This window comes from Amphiprion ocellaris, chromosome 13, assembly GCF_022539595.1.
Source record: "Amphiprion ocellaris isolate individual 3 ecotype Okinawa chromosome 13, ASM2253959v1, whole genome shotgun sequence".
Classification (NCBI taxonomy): domain Eukaryota; kingdom Metazoa; phylum Chordata; class Actinopteri; family Pomacentridae; genus Amphiprion; species Amphiprion ocellaris.
Genome location: NC_072778.1, coordinates 15,356,341 through 15,381,319, shown reverse-complemented (window position 1 = coordinate 15,381,319; position 24,979 = coordinate 15,356,341). Strand labels below are relative to the sequence as shown.

Sequence of the window (24,979 nt, the reverse complement as noted above, 5' to 3'; positions counted from 1 at the left end):
AGATAGATAGATAGATAATCCTGATGTGTGGCTTTTCCCCATGAGTGGAAATCTCTGAGGTCATGACACTGTGGAGCAGTGACGTAATTCCGTCTAACAGCTGAAATTACGCAACACCACGGCTGACAGAAGGCTTTTAGTGACCAGCAGTGAAGGGAAGCTTCAGTGATCCGTAGACCTGCATGTGGAGACTCACTCTGACTATCAAGTCCCTTCACAGACTCGACCACAGCAGCAAGGGAAGATTACTGTGTATTTTTACTCCAGTACATGGTTTCAGGCACTATACTCTAGCACTGTGCTTGTGTTTTTCTGTTTTCTGCTACTTTATCAGTCTATTTTACTACATTTTAGAAAGTAATATTGTACTTTTCACTTCTTCGATTTATATGAGGGTCTAAATGTATTGCACTGCTATAGACTAAACAACCCAACAGCATAAGTAAAATAATTTTGTCAATTTTTCTGCACCGAATATTGGTATTTTCTCATATTTCTAGTACATTTTGCTGATGACATTCATGTACTTTTACTTGTAACGTAGTATTTTTACACCGTGGCAGTGTTATTTTTACTTTGATAAAAGATCCAAATCATTTCTTATCTACAGCAACCTCAAACTTAAAGATGTGATACTAATTTGATAAAATTCTTTTAGCAGAAAGAGCTAAAACATTGACCAAAAACAACGAACAGCTGTTTTTCACCGCATACACTTGAAAATATTCACTTCTCTCCGGGTGCTTTCTTTGTAAGTCAGTGTGATTTTTTGGCCTCAAACTGAAAGAAAACCCTACATAAAATGCATATAATTTGCAAATACTGGGAAATGTTAATGAATTCAAGCACATGCTGCGGATTATAGCAGCCCACTGGCAAAGTACGTGTAGTTTTGTGACAGTGACTGCACTTGTTTGACTTGTTACTTATATGACCTGGAGGAGTCGCGGCGTATCTTAAGCCACACAGACAGACAGTGTGTAAATGTCTGTGATCCCTGTTAAAGCTGTAATGGAGGATTCTGTGAACTAAGGATTAGCTATGGGCTACCTGCTGAGAGGGGCTTTTGAGGATGGACTGGTCAAACTGCATTAAAACTAATTTCCCCGGGTTAGAGGTCACGTCCAAGACTTTGTGAATCACTGAAAGGAAGATTAAAGTACGTCCAGCTGAGTAAATCGTGTAATCTGATAGTGCTGCTAAAACGAGGCTGTGCCCTCATTTCAGGATCAGTCTGGGTTAAGTGTCCAAGACGTTAACGACTGTGTCTCGTCAAGATTAATTCGATTAATTTTGAAAGTCAGTGATTTGATTCCAGGGGACGTTTCACGGGATACAAAAGTGAAAAAACACTAAAGAAACATCCTCCAGTGAGAGTTAAACTTCTGATGAACTTTGAGAGCTGCACAATGGTTCAAAGAACCTCACGCAACTTTTCTCACTCACTCAAATTATGCAGTCACAGTTTCAATGAGAGCAATTACAGCTGCACTGACTAAAGACCACTGGAGGATTTCTGTGATGTTCAAATCCACGGCAGACTGAGATCCTGAGTGCTGCCATTAGTCTGGAACCTGGGTTACACACACTTACACCAACTTATTTCTACTGTCAGTTTAAGACCACATATGTCAAATGACTTCTTAATTGAGTGTCTCAATTTTTATATCCTAAAATGGAGAGGCGGTTTTCCCAGTGGGCATCAGCTCTTTAACTGGAGAATGAAAATGGCTGATTAAAGCTGCCAACCGTCCCTGTGACCCCACTGGAAGCTTGTAGTTCACAACACAATGTGATAGTGTACTGCTGAGTTTAAAAATGGACACTAGTGTGGATTCTTCACAGGGGTTGTTTTGATGCAATAAAAACATTTACCGGAGTTGTCCAATATTTGGACACTCAACATAAGGACAAAGGTTACAGTCGACTACACTCTACTAAGTGAAACACCACTCAATTAAATGCATGGTTGAAAGACTTAAAAAGAAAAAAAAAGATTTACTATTTAAGTTTAACATTATTTTGATGAGCTGTGTTGACATAATAATGTTGGTAATTGCATCAACTTAATATTATGTGTCAAATGTCTGCATTAAACTAAATTCAAGTTGGAGTAATTTACTAAAATTGGCTTGATAACTTAATATTTCTTCACACTGAGTTCAGGATTCTTAGTTCTGTCCTCTATGGTAACATGCTCAGACAGTTTAGGTTAAAACAGGTAATGAAAAATACATTTGATTGAAGTGGAAAAGCCGATTCCTTTAACTCAAATGTAGTTTGTTGGTTGAACACAGTTATAATAAAAGTTGTCTTAACTGAGACGATAATGCAAACAGTTTTTGTTTTTGCTGAGTCCAAACATTACACCCTGGTTAGACACCAATAAGGACACAATGTCCTGCTCAGACTACAACCAGCAACAATCATGTGCTTCTTTACTCCTGCCAAGATCATATATCAGTAGGATTTCAAGTTATGACGTGCCTTAAAATACACACCAACACCAGCCTCACACCAAACTAGGAAACTGATGGCACTATCCGTTCCTTGTTTTTGGGTTTTGTTTTTTTTTTGCTGTATTCACTTGCTACACTGTGGAGTTGAGATATTAAGGTTATTTGACAGAAACAGTAAATAACTTTTTTGTCACAGTGGTAAATAATCAAACAGCTCAAGGTCAAAGTTCTCAGTCACACCAGTGGGAGGCAGAGGATGCCTGGCAGGAGATAAAAGTATATTTAGAAGGTTGGAATAATCCACGTCACTACAGGTAATCCTGGTTGTTTCTCTGCAGGGAGTAACTTGTGCAAATGTTCTACTGAAACATTGGTATATGTAGAATACATCAGCAAAGCACCTGACTTCCTGTGTATCACTTTTCTGCACTCATGTCTGGATTGAAATATTGTCAGCAGGTCAACTTTCTCAGCTGATTTTGGCTGGCTCCCAACTACAACCTGCAGCTCTAAGCTTACACTTCGCACAGGAGGCTGCCAAGCAGCTTCCTGAAGCAACCCGACGGAGGACATGCACCCCCAGGACACTTAATCGCACTCTGTCTGTAACGGCACCCTTCACACATGGCATTACATTTAAAACCAGGCAGGAGATTCACTCAGTAGGTTGCCTTTATTTTGTCTTTTTTCCGGCAAGGTTCCTGTGTTCAGGGAATGACATTCTGGTGAGGGCCAAAACAAAAAAAGAGAAAGCATGGGCCAAGAGAAGAGAGCATAACTGATTCCCCCGGTACAACTAGTAGAAAATACTAGTTGGTCCCTATAAATATAGCTCTGCATTTAAGTCCTTCCAAATGTACAAGATATGTTACAGTTAAACTTCACAACATGAACAGTGGACATACAAAAACAACTTAGATGACTTTCTTGAGCTCATCGTACAAGACGAGCACAAAGGCACCACCCATGCCTCTGAGCACGTTAGACCAGGCTCCCTTGAAGAAGGCCTTGCTGCCCTCATCACGTGCAATCTTTCTCCAGCAGTCAAGGGTGCCAGTGTACATGATGTCGCCTGTGGGACAGAAACAGAATTGCAGAGATGTCACACCATTATTCTAGTAAAACATCAGCAAAAACAGAAAGTTGTACTTTAATATGTTGCGGTTATTACCTCCTTTGCGTCCAGACTGCATCATCATACGACGACGGACGGTGTCGAAGGGGTAGGACACAAGACCGGCGACGGCAGTCACAGACTGAGCAATCATCCAGCTAACCACAATGTGTGTGTTCTTGGGGTCTGGAAGCATTCCTGTAAGAAAAACATCAATGAGGCAGGTTAATTAAAGTCTGAAAGGCACGAAAGCCCCCTGAGAAGAGAAGCATCGAGCTTTGCAATGTCTGATAACGAAGCCTCACCCTTTGCTGTGTCGTAGACGCCAAAGTAAGCAGCTCTGTAGATGATAATGCCCTGTACGGAAACGCTGAAGCCCTGGTACAGACCCTTGATGCCATCAGACTTGGAGATCTTTACCAAGCAGTCTCCCAGGCCTTTGAACTCGCGCTCAGCTCCCGCTTTGCCGACATCAGCGGCGAGACGTGTTCTGGCGAAGTCGAGGGGGTACACGAAACAGAGGGACGTGGCTCCGGCGGCACCGCCAGATGCCAGGTTACCCGCAAAGTACCTCCAGAACTGTGTGCGCTTGTCTACGCCATCGAGGAAAATCTTCTTGTACTTGTCCTTGAAAGCAAAGTTGAGGGCCTGAGTGGGGAAATATCGGATGACGTTGGCCAGATTCCCTCTCCAGAATGAGAGGAAGCCCTGTTCTTTGGGGATACGGACCACACAGTCGATGATGCCTTTGTACTGTTTGTCAGCTGCAATCTGTTTGCTGGCATGTTGCACCTGTAATCAAAGAAGAAATACTGCAGTGCCTTAGACACAATATAAAAAAGAAGCAGACCAGACACTTCACCTTTGAGTGACCCGTTAACCCTCTGACTTCTATAAATTCCTGTGATTCTGATGTGTCTGCCTGAGACACATTTGCATCCATGTGCCAGGAAACAACTCTTTAAGGCATCCATTCAACAATTCACAGCCCCTCCTTCTTCTCCTCCTCCTCCTCCTCCTCCTCCTCCTCCTCCTCCTCCTCCTCCTCCTCCTCCTCCTGCTGCTGCTGCTGCTGAGCCCAATGAGGCCCAATGCAGCAGTGGAGGGCCATGGCGCAAACCCCACTGTGACCTTGGCTGTCTGATGTCAAGCAAAACTAATGACCTGTCATGGAAGAGGAGGACTTGTGCACCCCTTGGTAGTAGTAGCCGGTCATGTGTGTCTGCTATAAGCCTCTGTATTTTGGTTTAGGAGAGACTGCAGCAGCTTTCAGGCCGGTGTATTACGTAACAGGTCTAGTACGCCTCGATTATGCCCATTCCTCATCTGAGCCTGCACCAATCTCTGGCAGAGCTGCTCCCGTTTACTATATTTAGCGCAGTTACTACTCCTAACAATGACACTATTTTTTGTCACTCTTTACTACTTCTTATCTCTTTACATCAAGTTAAAAGCATCTCCATCCAAATTTCTCAACAGAAAAAAAAGGGGGGGGGGGGATGTTACATCTGTACAGCATCAGTTTTAGCCAACTGACAGTTTTAGCTAACCGACAGTTTTAGTGTTATTCGACGTCAGGTGCAGTAAAAAAAAACACTCACCTGGAGCAGCAGTTTGACTCTCTCGATGGGGGCTACGGCTGTTTTGGAGATGGCAGCGGCAATACCACCAGCCAAGAAGTCCTTGGCGAAGGAAATAGCTTGTTCACTCATCTTCGGATGTTATCAGTCGCCGTCCCGTAACTCTCTCGGTGGGGTTTGCCGGTGGAGCTGAAATGGCCGAATCCAATCTAGAAGTGAGGGGATTTAAGGAGACTGAACGCGAGAAAAAACGTGAACTTCCACTCTCGCTTCTCATTGGACGGCTGCGGGAGTAGTGGGCGGGGCTATGTGATGTCCCTCGGTTCAGATTCGATGCTCAGACCTGTCAATCAAGGTGAATAAGAAGGAGAGACCGTTACTTTCCCCACAAGAGGGAAAGTTAACTATTGGTCGATAAGTTAGTAGATATAGTTGGATTTAATCAGGTTTCTCAACAAATCCACAAAAGACACTGTGATGCAGGTGGATTTTTTTTATTTTTTTTAAATCAAGCTCAAGGTCGAGTCAAATGTCAGCCTGGAGCAGCTGAGGCCTTAAGGCTAGTGTGGGTAAAGGTCATCCCATCTGTTAATGTCCTTTGGCTGTCACTCAGATTCCTACTGTGAGGAGGACATGATTCAATCAGCTGACTGAATCCATGCAAAACCTGTCTCAGCACACTGATCCAGCCTGATTAACCGAATAACAATCACGGAGCCTGTTAACACAAATTACCGTTAGACATAAGAATAAGATTTAGACACCAGAAGTGACAGAAGTCCTCAAATCATTAAGCAACAGTGCAGAAAAACTCAAGTAAAGTCATTCAGAATTTTACTGAAGTAAAAGTAGTATTTATATACATCAAAATTTATGAATAAATATGCAAGTTGGGTAGCTGGTCAGCTTCCTTACAGGGATCAATAAAGTATTATCTTACCATGTAATATCAACAATGCAGTAATGATTTATTATTTTATTATATTTGAATTACTGATCTGAATCTGCAAATTAACTACAAATGTGCTACTACAGATGTGCTTGTCAGCACTGTAAACAAGTTGGACTAAAGGAAGGACAGACTTTCAATTTTACTGCAGGGCAAAGTGGAGTCACCCACTGAAGGAGAAAGTGTCACTCAGGAAAACAGGAGGCAGTGTTATGGGACTTCAGGTTCAAAAACTTGAACAACACTGTTAATTTTAGACATGAATTTATGGGCTGAACAGCAAATTAATCTCAAATTGAAATTGCAATTTGAAGCAATGTGGTTAGCACATCACAAAGGCTGCCAATCAATCAATCAATCAATCAATCAATCAATCAATCAATCAATCAATCAATCAATCAATCAATAAAACGTACAAAAGAACACCTTAACAATGATGTCTCAGTAAAAAGAAACATTTTATTATAAGCACTTTTCTCTGATTACAATCCTTGTCAGAACAAGTGCAGGATTGTCCATAACCTACTCAAACTTATAAAGCATAAAAATTTGACATTCATTATACATTAAAAATATAATTTATCACTCAAGCAGCTTATCATACAACAATCTCATACAGTCATAAAGTTCTAATTCTACTTTACAGAGCACAAGAGCATTTTGCAACCTACTTTCTGTTAATACGCTATGGCACTATGTTACATTAATGCAGCAATAAGGCACATAATATTAGTTAAACGCTGTCAATATTTTGGATTCAGTGAAGGAGTCATGAGCAAATAATACTGTCAGATAAAATGACTAAGTGCTGAAAGAGGTAGAATGTGGCTGGCAAGACATTATTTGCTTTCATGTAACTTTTTTCAGTCTTTTGCTGGTCAGCAGTCTCTTTTTTTTTTTTTTTTTTTAACCAGACATTTTCTCATGTGAAGATTCACCAGCGATTTCCAAACGAATCCCCTGACCCAAAGTTCCTGTTTTTCAAGTAGCGCTTGACCTCCTCCAGCTCGTACGGCCCGAGGCTCTGGTCGACCCCAGGGGTGAGTTTGTAGCTCAGAGGGGAGATAATGTAGCCGTTGCGGTAAAGGCAAACCTGCTTACACATCTCGAAGCAGGTGAAAAGAAGGCCAAAGTAGGGAACAATCTGAGAAGGAATGACGAGAGAGATGCGTAGATTAACGTACTTTGAGTGTGATGGAAACACTTATAATCAATGACCTCAAATGTGATTTTACGTCTTGACCGGAGATCGACACAAAATTGGGAATTAATAAAAAAAAGTGAGGGCTTAATGTCTGTTCAACTTCATGTCAAACAATGTACAGCTATGATGATATTTGCAGCTGTAATAGGAGAGTGGGGCATGCTGTTCCACTTTGCTCGTGATGCCCCTGCTATGAATTTCACACTGAACATTGCTTTCATGCCCCGCCTCCCCCTCCTCAGTCCCGCTGTTGAGCAGGCCATGAGTTACAGTCCTTTCACTGTCATAAAGTCACTCATGCTCCTGAGCACGTGCAGTTATTTCAGTTCCTACTTGTTTGTAACACACGATCAAGCAGACAAGTGCTCTGTCCATACGCATGATCAAATACAGCCAGATATAAGTGAGCCGTACCTTTATTGTGTTTGCAGTGAGACCATTCCACAGCGACAGGACGCCCTTGTTTCTAACAACCTGCACGAAACAGTCGATCATTCCCGTGAAATGGACGTCGACTCCGCCGAGATGGGGAAGACGGGCGCTCTGTGCCTGAGGAAGAAAAAATAAGCATCAATGAAGCAGCAAAAAGTGCCAATAAAGTAATAACTGGAAAGGTCAAGTGAAGCCTGATAGGCAGGGTCTTAAAATTGTGTGCTGTGTGTAATTTCATTATTATTTATTACGGGAAGTAGTGCAGTAAAGGCAAAATGAGCCTCCTGTCTCTACTGTGGAAATCAGAAAGTGCTTGATTGACGATAAGATACATGTCACTGTGTGTTTAGTAGCAACTTACCAGAATAAATTAGCCAGATTTATTTTAAAAATGCATTCATTTGGAATTAAACAATACATTCAATGCGAGAAAATGATCAAATTAAAACACAATGACTGAAAACTACCATTAAAGATTGAGGGAATTATTTGCACAAGTATGTAAATGTGGTAGTAATACTGAGAATGGATTATAACACAAGACTCCTCCAGCGTGACATCTGTTGTTAACCACAGCTCTGCAGACTGAGTATCATGTGACAGAGAAAATGTATCTTCAGTTTCAAGGTTCTCAAAGGGAATGCGCAGCAATGACACTAGTAACAGTGTTCACACAGCCTCATTTGAAGAGAAGTTAAACTACACTTAGCTTAAATCATTACCCTGAGCCTCCCCAAACATCCTCAGCTGTTTTTCCATCATCCATTCTCTGCCCCGCATTTAATGTTTAACTCTGAGCTTCTCCTGAACTCAGACTGCAGCTGAATCTCTAAGTGAAACCATTATGTAACATTGTGTTTCACAGTAAGGCGACGTCGGTGTGATGGTCTGATGAACTGGAGGCACACGGCTCTCTATGCGCCTGCTGTCTGATAGTGACCGGCTATCTTTAGAGAACTTATCTATAGCTTCTGCAGACCTGAGGCACATTCACATTCCCAGCTGCTGTTTGAACCTTGTGGTATCTAATAATAAAACCGGATGTAGTATTCTGTCCTCTGCAGTGCCATTGTTCCCCATGTGTCCTTTCTAACGTACTGAAGATGTCTCAGAGTTGATTTAAAGGGAACACGGTGCAGATCAACATGATTTTAATGCACATATAGATAAAATACCCGGACATTAAAAGAAAGTAGAGTGATTTATTTTTGGAAGAAACACTGGAAAGCTTTCTAATGTTATTCTGCTGGTCAAGGTTCACTTTCCATGTTTGAAAACATTGAATGGCCAAATAAGGTCAGCCTGTGATTAGGTGAACCACCACTGCCCTCTAGTGGACAAAAGGTGGTACCGCAATCACTGTGCAGGAAATCTGGTGTTTCATTTCACAATTATTCAATCAGCAGTAGAATGACTTCAAGAGGAACAGCAGTTTTAATTAAAATAACTACTACATTAACTCCAGCTTTTCCTTCAAGACCTTAAAGAAAACAACTAAAAACCAATAAATCCTCAGCGGACAAAACCCTTAGTGACTATTAGTTGATTGACTCAGAACAGGCGATTGTATTAAATTTTGATGTCGGCTCAAGGTAATGTTATTTATGTAGCACATTTAAAACAACAGACATTAAGCCAAAGTGGACTCTCGTGCAAGAATAAGATTAACGTTAGAAATTTAAGTTACAATATTATTTACTATATAAATATACAAGACAAATTATAATATTTAGGTTAAGACTCTACAATGACGTATAATAAAAGGTCAATTCATTAATTTGAAGATTGAGGTGAAAACTGTACAATATTATATACTACAATACATTACCAATTAATAATTTTATGTTTGCTCCCTTCAAAACTAAACACGGAAAACCCAAGAAATCTAAATTCCCACTGAGCACTTGTGTCAAATGTATTGATTAATTTATGTAATTATGTGTTTTCCACTGTAAATCACTGAAATCCTTTTCTAATAGACGCATTTTAATTCTCAGGAAAAAAAAAACAGCCGACATACAGAAGCAGAAGAAGAAGTGTTCTGTGACTTACTTGCATTTTCCGCTTTACAGTTTCAAAAGGGTGTGAGAGGGTTTGAGCCACTCCTGCTGCCAGACAGCCATTAATGAAGTTCTGCAGTGGAGTGAAGCGAAAAGGAGGCTCCTGCCAGAGCTTGTCCAAGTTCATGTAGACCGCATAGCATCCGACAGAAAAGGGAAACGCTCCTGCAGACAATTAAAATGTACTGTAAGTTACAGTAAAACATATCATTAATGAAATGTGTAAGGATCGAGTTTACAGTTAATGTTTTGGTCACGAAATCACCAAAAACTACATGACTGCAAGATAAACAAAGTGAAAAGCAGAGTTATTTTACCAGCATTAATGTCTGATATCTCAACACTACCTAGAAGATATTATTTAATTTGTATTACTGTGCATACACACCCACGACAGTGAGAGAAAATCCCCTGTAGAGAGCCAGCAGCCCTTCATTCCCGTAGATCTTCGACAGTGTGTGAACTACGCCGATATATGTGGGCTGTCTGCAGTTCTGAACAATGAGTCTGGTCTCTGCCACCTCCAGAGGATACGTGACCAGAGCAGCAGCAACTCCAGCCAGTCCTCCAGCCAGTAAGGCCCTCCACTGAGAGATGAAGCCCTGTTCATCCATGTGAAGGTGGACAATCCTGCACAGAGGAGGGCAAAACACAATCAATTTATTGTACTGTAGGCAGATTGATGGGATTATTTCACAATGTAAACATTCAGTGTCAGTTATGATTTATTTGTTAGCCAGTCCATACATATTTACCTTTTAGTTTAGTCAGTGGCCCCTGCTTGACTGTCTCTAATTTGTTTGGAACTTTGTATAATAAATTCTGGATATTTTATAACAATAAAACAATAAACTAAACCATATATATGAATTAATTTATAAATTAGTCATTACTGAAGCTTTAATTTCATACACTAAGGATTTTCTTTGAGTGAAGCTAAGTATGTAAACACTGTTGCAGCTGGATACACACCAATCAGCCACAACATTATGACCCACAGGACCCACAGAATTCACTGGTGCCACCAGGACATGCCCCACTAGGTCAGAGGAGTTCAGCAGCATAAAGGAGACCAACAAGATTTTAGGGAGGTGGTCATAATGTTATGACTGATCAGTGTACATATATATAATTGCTTTTGACCCACTTTCAGCACATTTTTTCATAAAATGAAATTGGAAGCTATGTTTGGATGACATTATCTCACTAACTGTTAAAGAAAAAAGCCTGAAATATACTTCATGTTAATCTGAGGTACTTCTGTGAGTGAGACTTTACTGGTGAATGTATTCTTATGATCACTGTGGAACTAGATTCTCTTGGTTTGTGTTTCATTGGGAATAAACTTGGTCTTCAAGACTAATATCACAAGCTGGACTCCGTGCAAAAAGTGAAAGTGTGAGTGCAAGAACATTTACAGTAACTGCTATAAAAGTATATGAACGCCAAGTATAATAAATATGGTAAGAGTTCCATCTGTTTCTACATTGTAAATATTTTCTTAGTTATATTTGCAGGACTATTTTGAAACTACAGAACTTGATTAGGCTACCAAGTAATATTTTTGTTTTTGTGGTAGAACATTTCATAAATGCTCAGTTATGACAGTTCAAAAGAACAAGCTTTTTTTTTCATTTTTTTTACCAGATATTTTATATTAAAAAGCTTTCTATATGCTTTGTTTTGTATTATTGTGACATGCAACTACATATAGTACAGAAAATATCACCGGGTGAATATTGTATTATCAATTGCTTAATGTGGGCTTAATGTGGGCTCGAAAATGGGACTTTAAAAAACAGATGAACTTTTTATGATTTTTTGGCAAATCACTCATAATCAGAGACTATTTGACCTACTTGTCCAATACTGCAGATTCTAAATTAATGATGAGAGACAACAGTTAAAATTTCTGGCTTTTTATCTTTAACAGTTCCTGAGATATTATCATTCAGATATAGGCTCACTTTTAATGTGAGAAGAAAACTTGCCACTAGTGTGTTGAGAATTTATCTCGGAAAATTTTTATGTATCAAGCTAAAATATCTAGATAAAAATCTATATTTTAAGATATAAAACTATCAGGCAAATAATAGATGGTTGCTTAGAAATTGTTCTAAAAATCTGATCATTTCAAATGGATTGACTGAGCTGATTAATACATTAGTGGATAGACAGAAAACTCAGAAACATTTTTTGGTATTAATCACTTGTTGAGGTATTTGAATGATAACAGTTATTTGTTAATTACATCTTTTTAAATTTGAGAATTTGCTCCTTTCCTTTGTTTCCTATTACTGTATATTGATTTTTTTTTTGTTGGTAATGACTGTTGAACTGCTAAAGGAAATGATTTTTTTGGCCTCTGGGGGAAGTGTGATGGAGATTTATTTCCAGTTTCATTTATTTTGTTGTATATACTAAGACATTAATAAGTAAAGAAACTAATTTAGTTGCAGCCCTTGTTCAATACATCAAAAGGTGCCTTGTTTATTAATGCATCATTCCAGTGTTTCTGTGTTGCTGTGTACGTGCAAATAATACCAACTGCATTCAGGACATCTGCGCAGGTGCAATTATTTAAGTGAGTAATAAGAATCTCTCTGTAGACATCCATCATGAGGAAGTAATTATTTTAAAAGGCCATTAATAGCAAGTCTGCTACAGAGGAGCACATGAATAACTAAAGCCATGCGTGTGACTAAGACAAAGAGGGAGTTTTCTTTTCCTGGAACGCAATGTACAGAACAGGACAGTCAATGGTGTTTACACCCGCACACGTGTCTTCAGGCGTCACAGGATCCTCCTCTCTGATAGTTTCGTGTAAGTTCACTGACAGCAGATAGCGGATTTATGACTGGATGCCGGATAACTGTTGTCTTTACTACTACCTGCCCTGTATGTTTGTTTAATTATCAGCTGTCAGCACTGTGGCACATTTTGTCCGGTAGTAACCTGAGGGATTTGACAGAAAGTTTCTACCCTGAGTTCTGCTTCACAGGCACAACTTCCTCTCACGCTGGATGACTTGTTTATATCACACAGGACTGTCAAACCACGGTCCAACAGTAACGACTGTTTGTGTGTTTAAAATAAGACTGTACTTGTCTTTCATCAGTAATTAATTTACTAAAATGTGTCATCAATCATTCACACTAAAAAATTGGGGAAAAAGCCCTTATTGTCATTTTCAGACTATAACAAACCGCAAAAACAGTAATTGTTCTATCACAGATGGCAAAGATGAACGACAACTATTTACAATAATATGGATGGAATTGGGAAATCTTTTTGTAGTATAAAATCACTCATTATTCTAATGTTTACATGCTTAAGTCTTTAGTCAATTCATTATTACGTCAATCAATATCTGTGGATCTATTTTGATAACCAATACTGCCATTTTTTAAACAAAATATTTAAGTTCATTATAATAGCTTCAGCTTATAAACTGCGTTTTAAATGTAGACAGGAAAAGGAATATGTTTAGGTTTGGGCCACATTTGAGGGCTTAATTGTTGACTACTATCAAACATTTTACAGAGGACACTATTAATGACTTATTTGAGAAAATAATCAGCAGATTGACGGCTTTTGAAAAAACATGTTTTGTTCTGGCCGAATCAAAGCTGTCTTTTAATGTGGGGCTCCGCCGAACACGCTACAATGATTGGATTACACCACAGACTGTTACTGAGCTTGGACAATTATAGTTTGGCCCATTATGCACCTATAACAAGGAATAATTTGCAAACCAATCTAAGCCAGGACTCATTTTATTTCTTTGGGCAATTCAGCTTGGTATATTTGCAGCTCATTTTGTTTTAGCTGATTTATCTGTTTTTAAAATGTACATATTCTAATTAAAGTGTTTATTACTTCAGTAGCTTTTACTTTAAATATTGTTATTGTTGTCCAAGTCTCTTATTTCTATGCCTACATATTTTATTTCCTTGCTTGACTACATTGTGAATGAGGCTTTCGTATCTCAAGGTACTCCCGAGTTTAAATAAAAACTGAATGAATGAATTTCAAAACAGTTAAGGATCATGCTTCTCTCTATTAATTAATCCACTAACAGTTTCTTAAGCTGTATCTTTTGGTGTAAAACACAATGAAACACCACGTTTAAATACAATAGACAACACTGAAGTGACTTGACTGTTCTGTGAAATATGTGACGAATTTGTGTTTCACGATGTGTTTTGCAACTTAGAGCTACTGTAGTTTGACTCAGACTACCTGTGAGACAATCCTCAGGGCTCAGTTACCTGCTGCCTTTTAAAAACACGCTGTGTATCGACCGAGCGAATGCTGCCTTCTGATTGGCTGAAAACAGACGCTACGCCTTGCGCGGTGAAACAGGAAGTACAGCTTTAGCTGCTGGAATGAAAATAAACAACTTAAACGAAAAAATGTTGTTTTTTACTCTTGTCACACATTAAAAAAAAGTAACGCACATAAATACTTTTGTGCTACATAAGTTAATATGTGTTTTCTGTTATTTTAAACTCTTCATCAACATTAAACGTGCTAAGTCAACGTCAGCTGACCGAGTTGGCTAACAAGCTAATTTAGCATAAATATGTGTAAACCCGCACAGAAGAGGTTGTTCGGTGGATGTAATGTGACACAAACTGTATTCAGACTGAGCTTCACTTACTTTTTGTACGTTGTGAGATGAACAGCTGTGTAAGGAAACAGCCGCAAACAAGAAGAGAGGTTTCCTTTCCAAAACCCTCGGAGTCCCTCATTCTGGTAGATGATGAGGAAACTTTGCCAGAAGCCTCTTTTACAGTGAAAAGTCCCCACCTGGCTTTTAATTTTAACCACCTCCAGAGGCGACGTGGCCGTTTTGCTGAAAACTCCGGAGAAACCGACGCACAGGAAGCTCTGCGAGCTCGTCAGTCTGTTGTCCTTTTTCACTGAGGCCATCACCGTCCACCACCTGCGATGAGTTCTGTTTTCTACGAGGCACAGCGGAGGATATGTTCGTGCAGGTTAGACATCTAATTATAGACAGCGAGGAGGTGTCCGTCTGCTGTCCCGACCAGCGGTGTTATGTGTAGTGATGGTCCTCTGATACCCGAGGCTTCGACACATGCGCTGTAGCTCATGAAGCAAACGTATCGAGGCACTGTGCCGAGGCGTGGTTTGGTCACGTGACTCGTGACGTTCGAATCACTTCAGTGACGTTTGAAGCACTCAACTGCTTCGAATCACCTGATTGGTTCGGTTTGTTATGTGAATCACTCAGCGGGATCGAGTGTTCCGGGATAGGAGATCCCTATTTAGTGTTGTTCATTTGAATTGTTTTTCGCAGAACAGATTGTTTTTTTTGCTGTTGTTTTTGCTTTGAGAGTTAGTAGTATGTCAGATTTCGTATTTCGTAGAGAATATATATATATATATATATATATATATATATATATATATATATATATATATATATATATATATATATATATATATATATATATATTCCCAACTCACCACCCCCATGCCACAACACCTGGCACAGAACCTTGTCAGGTGCTTAGCTGACAGACTACAAAACAAAGAAAAGAACAGTTCACTGACTGTTGCTACACTTGTGGCTCTGCAGTTCAAAACTTTTGGATTCACCAATCAGAGTGGCAGCCAGTGTGAAACAACGTTTAATAACAGAATGCACAACAATTAACATAAAGAATACCAAGCAGCAGTCATCTACCTCACAAGCACCACCAGCAGCACCTTCCACAGGTATTCTTTTTCTCTTCTGAATAGGGAATGACTGACATTTCTGGTGATGATGATGATGATCTTCAATATTTTTCAGTTCAACTGTGGAGCCTATTAGACGAAGACGCAAGTAGAGCCTGGCAAATGCAAAGTGCCACAGCGAATGCAATTGTAGAAAGAACGGCAGACCCACTGGCTTACTGGGAAACCCACAAAACTGTTTACCCAAACTTGTACAATGGAGCCAAACATTTCCTGTGTACCTCAGCCTCATCTGTACCGTGTGAACAGGTTTTTTTTTTTCTAAGGCTGGGGAGATAGTGAGTAAAAGAAGGAACTGCTTGAGTCCCAAACAATGTTCCCTCTAGTTTTTCATGAGTCTGAGCAAACACACAAACTCCCTGAGCGTCCCTTGGACCACTGTGAGCAACATCAGACGTGTGCACTGTGGTCACACCAGCATCACATCCATTCAAGTTACATGGTTCATTAAAAGAATCAAATTACAGCATTTACATTTCTGTTAAAACACTTTGTCAACAGGAGCCAGTTGAAGGCTGCAGTGATTTTAGTGACACTACAATGTATAAGAGTGAAGTTATTGAATATTTGTCTCTCTTTACTGTTGCAGTGGTTTTGCAAATTGCAGACGGACCCTGTTCACTCCATAGACACCAATGTTATTCCTGTAGCTTGAAAGACAGCTACTTTTGATAAAACTGGGCTTGTAGCACATTGTCTGCCTTGCAACAATGGGAAAGAGGCACCGTTTATGTTTTGACAACCTATATCTAATGAGTTATTGATGCTGGAAGTCCGAATCTGTGAATATCTTTCCAACTTTACTGAACTTGGGGCCACTACCACCTAAGGAGTGATATATTTAATTTTGAAAAAAGCATTTAGCCATACTTAAAGCTTTAAGTGCTTTATTAACACGGAACTAAAAATTTTGTATTGTTTTATTATCACAGGTTCTGTCTGAAAAGAGGTGGCATCATTTTAAACAGTGAAATCAAACTAACAAAATGTAATGACCAACCAGTGAGCAATACTGGATTCTGCAAAAACATAAACAACTTTTTTTAAAAATCTAAATCTTATCTTAACACAGTTAATGTATTAACTTATTTTTGTGTGTATGCATGTATTTATTGATTTATTTAGTACTGTTAACATATCAGAGTTCTGAGTGAATTTTTCTTAAGATAGGCAAAGGCCACTTATTGATTACACATAGGCTCTTAAATGTTCATTAAAAACTAAAAAGCATTTAAAAAAAACAACTTAGGCATTTATTGAGTCACTAAAATACTGTAGAGTACAGACCACATCAGCATGATTATAAGCATCCTCTGGTAAATTAACAACCAGATACTGATGTCTCTCACCATATGGACTTCAGGAGATGACTGGGGGATGATAAACTGTGACCTACTGGTTGAGTTCTCTCTGTTCTCATGTTTCTTACATGTTTGTCCCCTTACAGCCAGGTCCTAATGTTTTTTGAGCAACACACCATACTATGACGTTTTTACAATGATGGTTCTACTATGGAACCAGTTTGACATGTTCAGGTGTTCTTTGTGTGAAAACTCAGAGATTTCAGGGATCAGAAGGTGGTTTTCAACTTTCTTTGTTAACTTTCTGCTTCAACTTTAAACTAAATTTCCTTCACTAACCCAGCCCTCTGGACTTCCAGTAAGCTGTGTTCCTATTGGCTGTCCAGGTGGCTGATTGGTGTTATCAGGAACACCTGAGCAGCTCAGTGTCTTCCTGCTTTATTTAGCTGCAGACAAACATTTCCTCTGTTTCTCTTCACCACAGAACTGGGTTTGACTCTGTTGCTTTAGTTTGTTTTTTAGGCGTTGGCTTGCAGCTTCCAGCAGTAAAATCGTCTTTAATGTGTTTCTTGGTGTGTTTTAGGGCTTTGTACTGGATAGTTGTCTTGGTAAATGTGGTTCTTTAGCCACAGTTAACACATGGTGCTAATGTGTGCAGTCATTAGTGGATTTGGTACAGCTGAGTTGTGTCTTGATCTTGGCTGTAGTGAGTCTTTAGAGGTTTTTGGTCAGACACATTCTGTATTCTTGTTTGAGAACCGATGTTGATTGTCTAGAAGGTAAGAGTTCCTGTCCTGATTCTCTGTTCTCAGAGGTTCTCTGGTAGGCTGCAGGAGACTTTAGCATTTGGGTTGTGCTAGTTTGGTTTTTGTACGGTTTCATTTGGACGACTATCTTGAGGCCCCTCCATGTGGTTTAGTGAGGTTTTCTGGAACAGTTCTACAAAGCAACCTGCAGCAGAAGAGACTTTGAGAGTTTTTAGGAAGTTCTGGAGACCAGACTCTAGAGCAGCAGAAACATTTGTCAGCAGTTTGAGCAGGAGAAGGTGAGCTTCAGAGTAGAAATGAGACAGAAACCTTCTTGATCCGTGTGGTGAAGTCCTGTACCAAGAGTTTGAGCAGGTTGTGAAGAGTCTGTAGTTCTTTGGTCTGAAAGCACAATAAGAGTCGACTCATTAAAGGAGAAAACAGGAGATATTGTCGGTTCTTCTGTTGGTCTGCAGTTTCCTTAGACTGAATATCAAGTTTATATTTTGAATGATTTCCCATGTGAGCCCAAGAAGACTTCAATAAAGTTCCTCCATCCCTGGACACAACATATTTTATTACCATGTTAAATCTTTTTTTTTTTTTTTTTTAATGTTTTTGAGTTTTAATCCTAGTTTTAGCATAATTTTTTCTCTTTGCTTGTTTAGTTTTGTCATCTGTGTAAAAGGTGCTAAACAAATAAAGTTGAACTGATAAACTGAATAATTGACTAACTCATGATTGTGACAACAGAAGTATTTTCATTGTGATTTAAGGGTTTATTTCATTTTTAAGGTTGGGGTTAAAATCTTGACAGAAAAAGAAGATTAAAGAAATAAACTACATGAACAAAAAGCAATTAAATCAAACGAAAAAAATTAAAACAATAAAACTTTTAAAAAGTTTTATTATTAAAAAGATTTAATAAATTTAAGATGTAATTTTCTAATTAAACATTTAATTTTTTAATTAAATGTTTTGTCTTTTTAAAGGTTTAATAATCTAATTAAATGTTTTGCATTTTTTTAAATGTTTAATATTCTTGTTTAATTTTATTTTTTAAATGTTTAATTATGGAAAATATTTTATCTGTAATTTTTAATATATGTATTTTAAAAATTTTGTTTAATTTCATAATGACGTATTGTATGTTGTTGAATTATTTAATTCAATATTTTGTCTGTTTAATAGAGTTAAACATTAAATACAATTAAATTATATGTACATATACCACCTTTTAATGTTTAGTTTTCTTTTTAAATGCTTCATTGTATTTTCTGTTTAATTCCTATTTGAAGTTTTATTGTCTTTATGATGTAATTTTCTAATTAAACATTTAATTTTTAATTAAATGTTTTGTCTTTTTAAGGGTTTAATAATCTGATTAAATGTTTTGCATTTTTATAAATGTTTAACATTCTTCTTGTTTAATTGTATTTTTTAAATGTTTAATGATGGAAAATACTTTATCTGTAATTTCTAATATTTGTATTTTAAAAATTTTGTTTAATTTCATAACGACATGTATTGTATCGTGTCGAATTATCTCATTCCATATTTTGTCTGTTTAATAGAATGTAATGTAATTTAATGTTTAACTCTATTAAACAGACAAAATATGGAATGAGATAATTCGACACGATACAATACATGTCGTTATGAAATTAAACAAAATTTTTAAAATACAAATATTAGAAATTACAGATAAAGTATTTTCCATCATTAAACATTTAAAAAATACAATTAAACAAGAAGAATGTTAAACATTTATAAAAATGCAAAACATTTAATCAGATTATTAAACCCTTAAAAAGACAAAACATTGGTACCTATATAGCTCAACGGGTTAAGCGGGTGACCCATGTACAGGGACTGGTTCCTGATGCAGCGTCCCGGGTTCGATTCCCGCTCGTGGCCTTTTGCTGCAAGTCTTCCCCCGACTCTTCTCCCCCGTTTCCTGTCAGTCTCTCACTACACCTATCCAAAAAAGACAAAACATTTAATTAAAAAATGAAATGTTTAATTAGAAAATTATATCTTAAAGACAATAAAAGTTCAAATAGGAATTACACTGAAAATACAATGAAGGATTTAAAAAGAAAATTAAACATTAAAAGGTGGTAAAACATTTAAAAAGAAAAACCTTAAAGATTTAATCGAAACATTAACAGACTGAAGGTTCAAACTAACAGAGAACTACTCAAGAACTTTTAAGATTTCAGTCCTCAGACTGTGTGAAGGTTCAAACTAACAGAGAAGTACTCAGGAACTTAGAAGATATCAGTCCTTGGACTGTCTGGAAGTTCAATCTAACAGAGAACTACTGTGGGACAGAAAATTTCAGCCCTCAGACTGTGTGAAAGCTCAGGTCCTGAGGACTCGGGAGGTCTGGAGGGTTTGAAAGTCTTGGAACTGAGGGTTCAACCCTCCAGCACAAAGGCTGAAGTCCAACCTCCTGAGAAAAACGATCGAGTCGAGACTCAAGTTAAAAAAAACTCGAAAATGACAAAAAAAAAAAAAATAGATGATAAATGCGCAAAAAAAAAAAAAAAAAAGTATCGCGCGCAGCTTAGAGGGAACAGTGGTTCCAAAACTGTTGATAAATTATTTCTCAATAAAACCTCATAACCAGTTACATAAGCACACCCTCTTTACTGACCTCTTTACCAATAAACCCCAAGACATACTTTGCCAAAATCCATAATAATCCATATAATCTTTATTTGCACCAGCCCCATGTGAAAATGACATCAGTCTGTATTTGTAGAGCATCTCATGAATGTAGCAGCACCGTTTAAATGTTTCATAACACAGAATATAAGCAAAGAGTATATAGGGATACAAAAAAACATGGGAAATAAGAAACGTGCTCTTCAATAGTTATTGTCATTATTATTACTAGTAATATTATTTTTGTGTCCACTACAACCCATACAATCATCTAGTGTAGTCAAACAGGAATGTGTGCATGGCGAATCAAATCAAAACAATCCATGAACCAACGACCACGTCTTGATTGCACTTCATATTATTGACCACTAGATGTCCTACTCGAGCACTGTGTGTCATTGAGGCCTCGAGTAATGAACCATGTTTTGAATGAAGTGTCGAAGCTTCAACAAAGCCTCGATCAGCCATCACTAGTTATGTGACAAACTCACGTCACTTTGAGCTGAGGCCGAGCAGTGACCACTAGAGGACGCTCTGTGACCTGTTTTAACAGAAACCTGCATGCAGATGTGCAGACATCCGGGGGACACATGCCCCTCAGTATTTAGAAATATGTGCATATGTTGTACATTCCTGCACACTCTAAACACTTCTATTACTTTGTATTACCTTTGCTTACTTAAAACCCCTTGGATTTGCTACACTTACTTTTAAAAATACATATTTCTGTCTTTATTTTAAAATTATTTTATGGCACTTATCCAAATTGTTGTCTACTGATTAGAGTATGCTATATCTACTCTCAGATGTACGTTGCTTTGGATAAAAGCATCTGCTAAACGAAACTGTAGAACTGTATAAATTGCCATTGTTTCCTGTTATACACTGAAACGCCAAATGAAATTCCTCATATGTGACAACCTATTTGGTGGACTGCTTCTGATTTATACCTTCATTAACAATTATGGAAAAAAACAAAAACATTTATCCATAGTGCCTTCAGTCTGTGTTCTCCTTGACATAAATAAAACATTGCAACCATAAACTGATGTAGAAAACTAACTGATGCATAAATATTCAGAAAAATGCAGGAAATTAGGTGTTTGTCAGGCCAGGATGTCCACAACCCAAGGTACTGTTAGGATTTTGAAACACTGGGGACCTTTAGTACAGCACCAGCAGTCTTTAGATGTTAACCTGATAATTGCACCATTTTTAAGCTATTCTGGAATAAATGGAATATAAAGTATGAGACACTGTTCTCTAGGCAAAGCCAGATCATCCCTCTTCTGTCTTTCTAAGCTCAGCTGACGTTCCAGATGAGCAGTGGTACTCAAACTGTGTACCTTGGAATGAATGTTATTTATATGATACAGAGCTAACATCATCAAGAAATACTGGTTAACAAAATGAAGAGCAGTCAAAAGGTTAACATGAAACTCTGAAACATAGTGCAGGAAAAGTATGAAATGGCATAAAATGGAAACAGTGAAGCTTTCACACAATAACCCAAAACTGCACTGACGTATATTATGCTTTAGTTACTTTTCAGTACTTTTAAATAAACCCAAATAATACATATATAGAAAATGAGTTATGCTCTAAATTGTGCATGTTATTTCAGGTTGCAGGTGTACAGTTAGTAAAACTAAATTTTCCAAGTTTAGTATAAACAGCACCTGTAGTGTAATCTAACCATTGCAGTGTGTTTGGCAAAGGCCAACATAAAAAAGACTGCAACAGCGTCATGTAAAAGATTAAAAAGTCAGGTATATGCTTTGTAAAAGAATAGATCCATGTGTCTAGCACACCTATCCGAGACAGAACTATTGCCAGTAACAAATCATTGTGTAGAGTGACAAATAGAGTCCAAGGTAGAAGAGCTAGAAGAGTTTCAGATATCACTATAAATTGCACTTTTGCATTTAGACTTTTTTTTTCCGCACAAGTACTTATGTCTTCATGAAAATATGCATATTTTTAAAAACCATAATTCTAAGGACATCTGGTACTTTTCATCCTGATACAATCAGATATCTGATGACTTCAGCAGTGCATGGAGCTGATAGACACTAAAACATTGCTAAAATTTACCTCGAAGGTCACGAGTGCATGCATTTTACTGTGCACAATGATCAGACTGGAGGAAGTGAAAGTTGTGGTCAGTGCAGTTAGTTTTTGTTATTTTTTTTGTCATGACTTACTTTCAGTAAGTAAGGAACTGTGAAAGTTTCTCATATTTTCAGCTGCTGTCTGCAGGAACCACACGTTTTCAGTATTTGTGGGGTGATTTTATCTCTACAGGTGGTGCAAAAGTCCAACTTTTTGATTTATGTTTGTTATCGCAGCTACAACAAACAGAATATAACAATCAAACAGAGTTAAATGTTGGTTATTAACTGTGTTTTTTTAAGCTTTGGAACAATTAAAGGATGCTTTTATTCTATTGTAGATAGATTTTTTGATTTATCTTCAGGATAGCCTTTTGAGAGACACTACTTTTCCTGCACATCTTTGTCAAATCTGCATTATATTACAAATTTATGAATCATATCATATCCTCCATTTTTGTCTCAACATCTGCAGTGACACTGTCAACATGTGTCTGCATCAACCAGGTTAATCCATTATGATTTTGTTTTTGCACCACAATGTAAACCGGCTCTGATTCACAGTATAAGTGTATTCATCAGCAGGGATTTGATGTCACTGTCTTGTTTCAGCTCCGTGTTTGTTTTGTCCTTGTCTCGGCCTGCCAGGATCACCTCCCTCCCCTGCCGGGATGACAACCACAGATGCATGTGAGGAGCCCACCTTCTGTCTGTGCCTGGGCCACTTGGCTCCTTCACAAAGACGCTCTGGAATAACAGAGCAAACCAGAGGAAATGACAGCCTGATCACAAGAAGTTGCCCCGACTCCCCGCCTCTAGCTGCCTACTGCGGGGGGAGAAAAGGGTGTGTCCATGTGTGTGTGTGTGGGACAGTGGCTTTCACTGCTGCAAACTCAAGAACCAATCTTGATGCAGTGGAAGATGGTTAAATTAACTGAAGTCATCAGCAAATCAATGCAGTTCTGAGCGTAGCAGGCTGGTGAAAGGAGTCGTTACCTTCATATCTGTGCTCCAACTGAGAAATATCAATGTAGCCAAAAAAGGCCCACTTTGAAAATTCTTTGATCTCCCTGTCATATGTCTTGTAATCCACAAGATAATGGGGTATCTTTCTTTAAAGATAAGTGGTGTGACTCATGTTGTATCTTATCAATTAATGCTTCAGCAATCAAACAGGCCACCAGCAAGAATGTGCTGCCAGTCTGTCTCCTCCGCTGTCCTTCCTCTGGCCCTCTGCCCACCAGTGTTTGTATAGAATACAGATAGAGCACTGCCTTCTTCCTGTATGTATATCTCGCCCCTGAATGAGCACTTCCTCCATGAAGAGAGGCAGTGCGGGAGCTGCCTGCCTGCCTTTGTGTCTCGGGGACTGGCACCTTGCAGTAGGTGTAGGCTGGCTGAGGCATTGTCATTCTCTGGATGTCATGCGCAAGTCAAGCCTTGATCTCCCACTTTGAAGTGCATTGTTCCAGGGCTTCAGCCTGTGTATGCAGCGAGAGCAATCAACAGAGGGCGCACCAACACCAGAGAGCCTTGCTCAGAGGCCGTGGCGGCTGTGGTCCTCACAGACTGGTGCCAGGCCCACAGACTGCTGCAGTAAAATTCTCACCTCATTATTTCAGACAGTCACATCACAGGCTTGTGTTGGCAGGGGAGGGGAAAGGGAAGAAAGGTTGGGGGTAGGCAAGAGGAACAAGCTTGGTTAGCTGACACTAGAGTCTGTCTGTATGTGAGTGTGTCCCTTTTCTTTCTCTAAAGGCGGGGGTTGCACTGGTGAGAAAAATGAGGCATAAGTACAATTCAGTGTGTTCACACCTCCACCGACGGGCTCAGGCCAAACTGCTCCCGGCTCACTTAACAGGAATGGGAGACTTGTTATTCATAGGAGCCTAATTCTGAATTAATGGTTTGTGTGATGGTGTAAACTGTGAAAAGGTTATCAGGGTTTGTTAGGAATAGTAAATGCACTTTTGCACCTCATTACTGGGAACAGTCTTTATTACAACAAACACTGAAACTGCTGTTATCTCAGCTCTGCATAGCAGTAAATGTGCTTACACAGTCTTTAAAGTGTAAAATCAGCAGTAAATCTGTAGCCTCAAGGAGTTAATTTGTGCAATAGTTTTAGAAGCACTGATTTAAAAAATATTGGGAATAATATTATATAATTCCTGGTAAAATATCCAGTGAAATTCTGTATTTGTTGCTGAATTTTTTTAAAAGACAGTTTAAGCTGGTAGAAAAATAACAAACTGTGATTATTTTTCATGTATAATTTCTATTTTCTATGTGAAACCTGTGCAAAAACAATGAATGATGCAAAATGTATCCAGTGAGGATGCAGATGACCAGGAGGTCTATTGTCGGCGAGGATGCAGAGGACAACTTTTGGCAGCTGTTGTCCCCTTATCTTCCCATGTACAGTCAATAAATCAATATCAAATCTAAGGAACAGGAAGCCAGATGGCCTTCTTGCAACCTCTCCAGGCCGAGGCGCTCTCAAGGCCTCCTCGGCTACTGTACCGCCGGTGCATGCAGCACTCCTTTGAAGACATACACATTCAACAAGCAGCTCAATGAATGACTA

General features: G+C 38.6%; 2 protein-coding genes across 2 annotated transcripts; both read right to left on the bottom strand.

The window, feature by feature from the left end:
* Positions 1–3,113: 3,113 nt before the first annotated feature.
* slc25a5 (solute carrier family 25 member 5) lies at positions 3,114–5,360 on the bottom strand. Its single transcript, XM_023284865.3, has 4 exons — positions 5,175–5,360; positions 3,879–4,365; positions 3,631–3,771; positions 3,114–3,531 (listed from the first exon to the last, which is right to left on the bottom strand). The coding sequence occupies exons 1-4, from the start codon at positions 5,283–5,285 to the stop codon at positions 3,374–3,376; spliced, it is 897 nt and encodes a 298-aa protein (XP_023140633.1). The 5' UTR covers positions 5,286–5,360; the 3' UTR covers positions 3,114–3,373.
* Positions 5,361–6,541: 1,181 nt separating this feature from the next.
* Positions 6,542–14,911, bottom strand: slc25a43 (solute carrier family 25 member 43). Its single transcript, XM_023284875.3, has 5 exons — positions 14,462–14,911; positions 10,187–10,428; positions 9,791–9,963; positions 7,721–7,855; positions 6,542–7,246 (listed from the first exon to the last, which is right to left on the bottom strand). Exons 1-5 carry the CDS (start codon positions 14,731–14,733, stop codon positions 7,037–7,039), a joined length of 1,032 nt encoding a protein of 343 aa, XP_023140643.2. The 5' UTR covers positions 14,734–14,911; the 3' UTR covers positions 6,542–7,036.
* Positions 14,912–24,979: the final 10,068 nt, after the last annotated feature.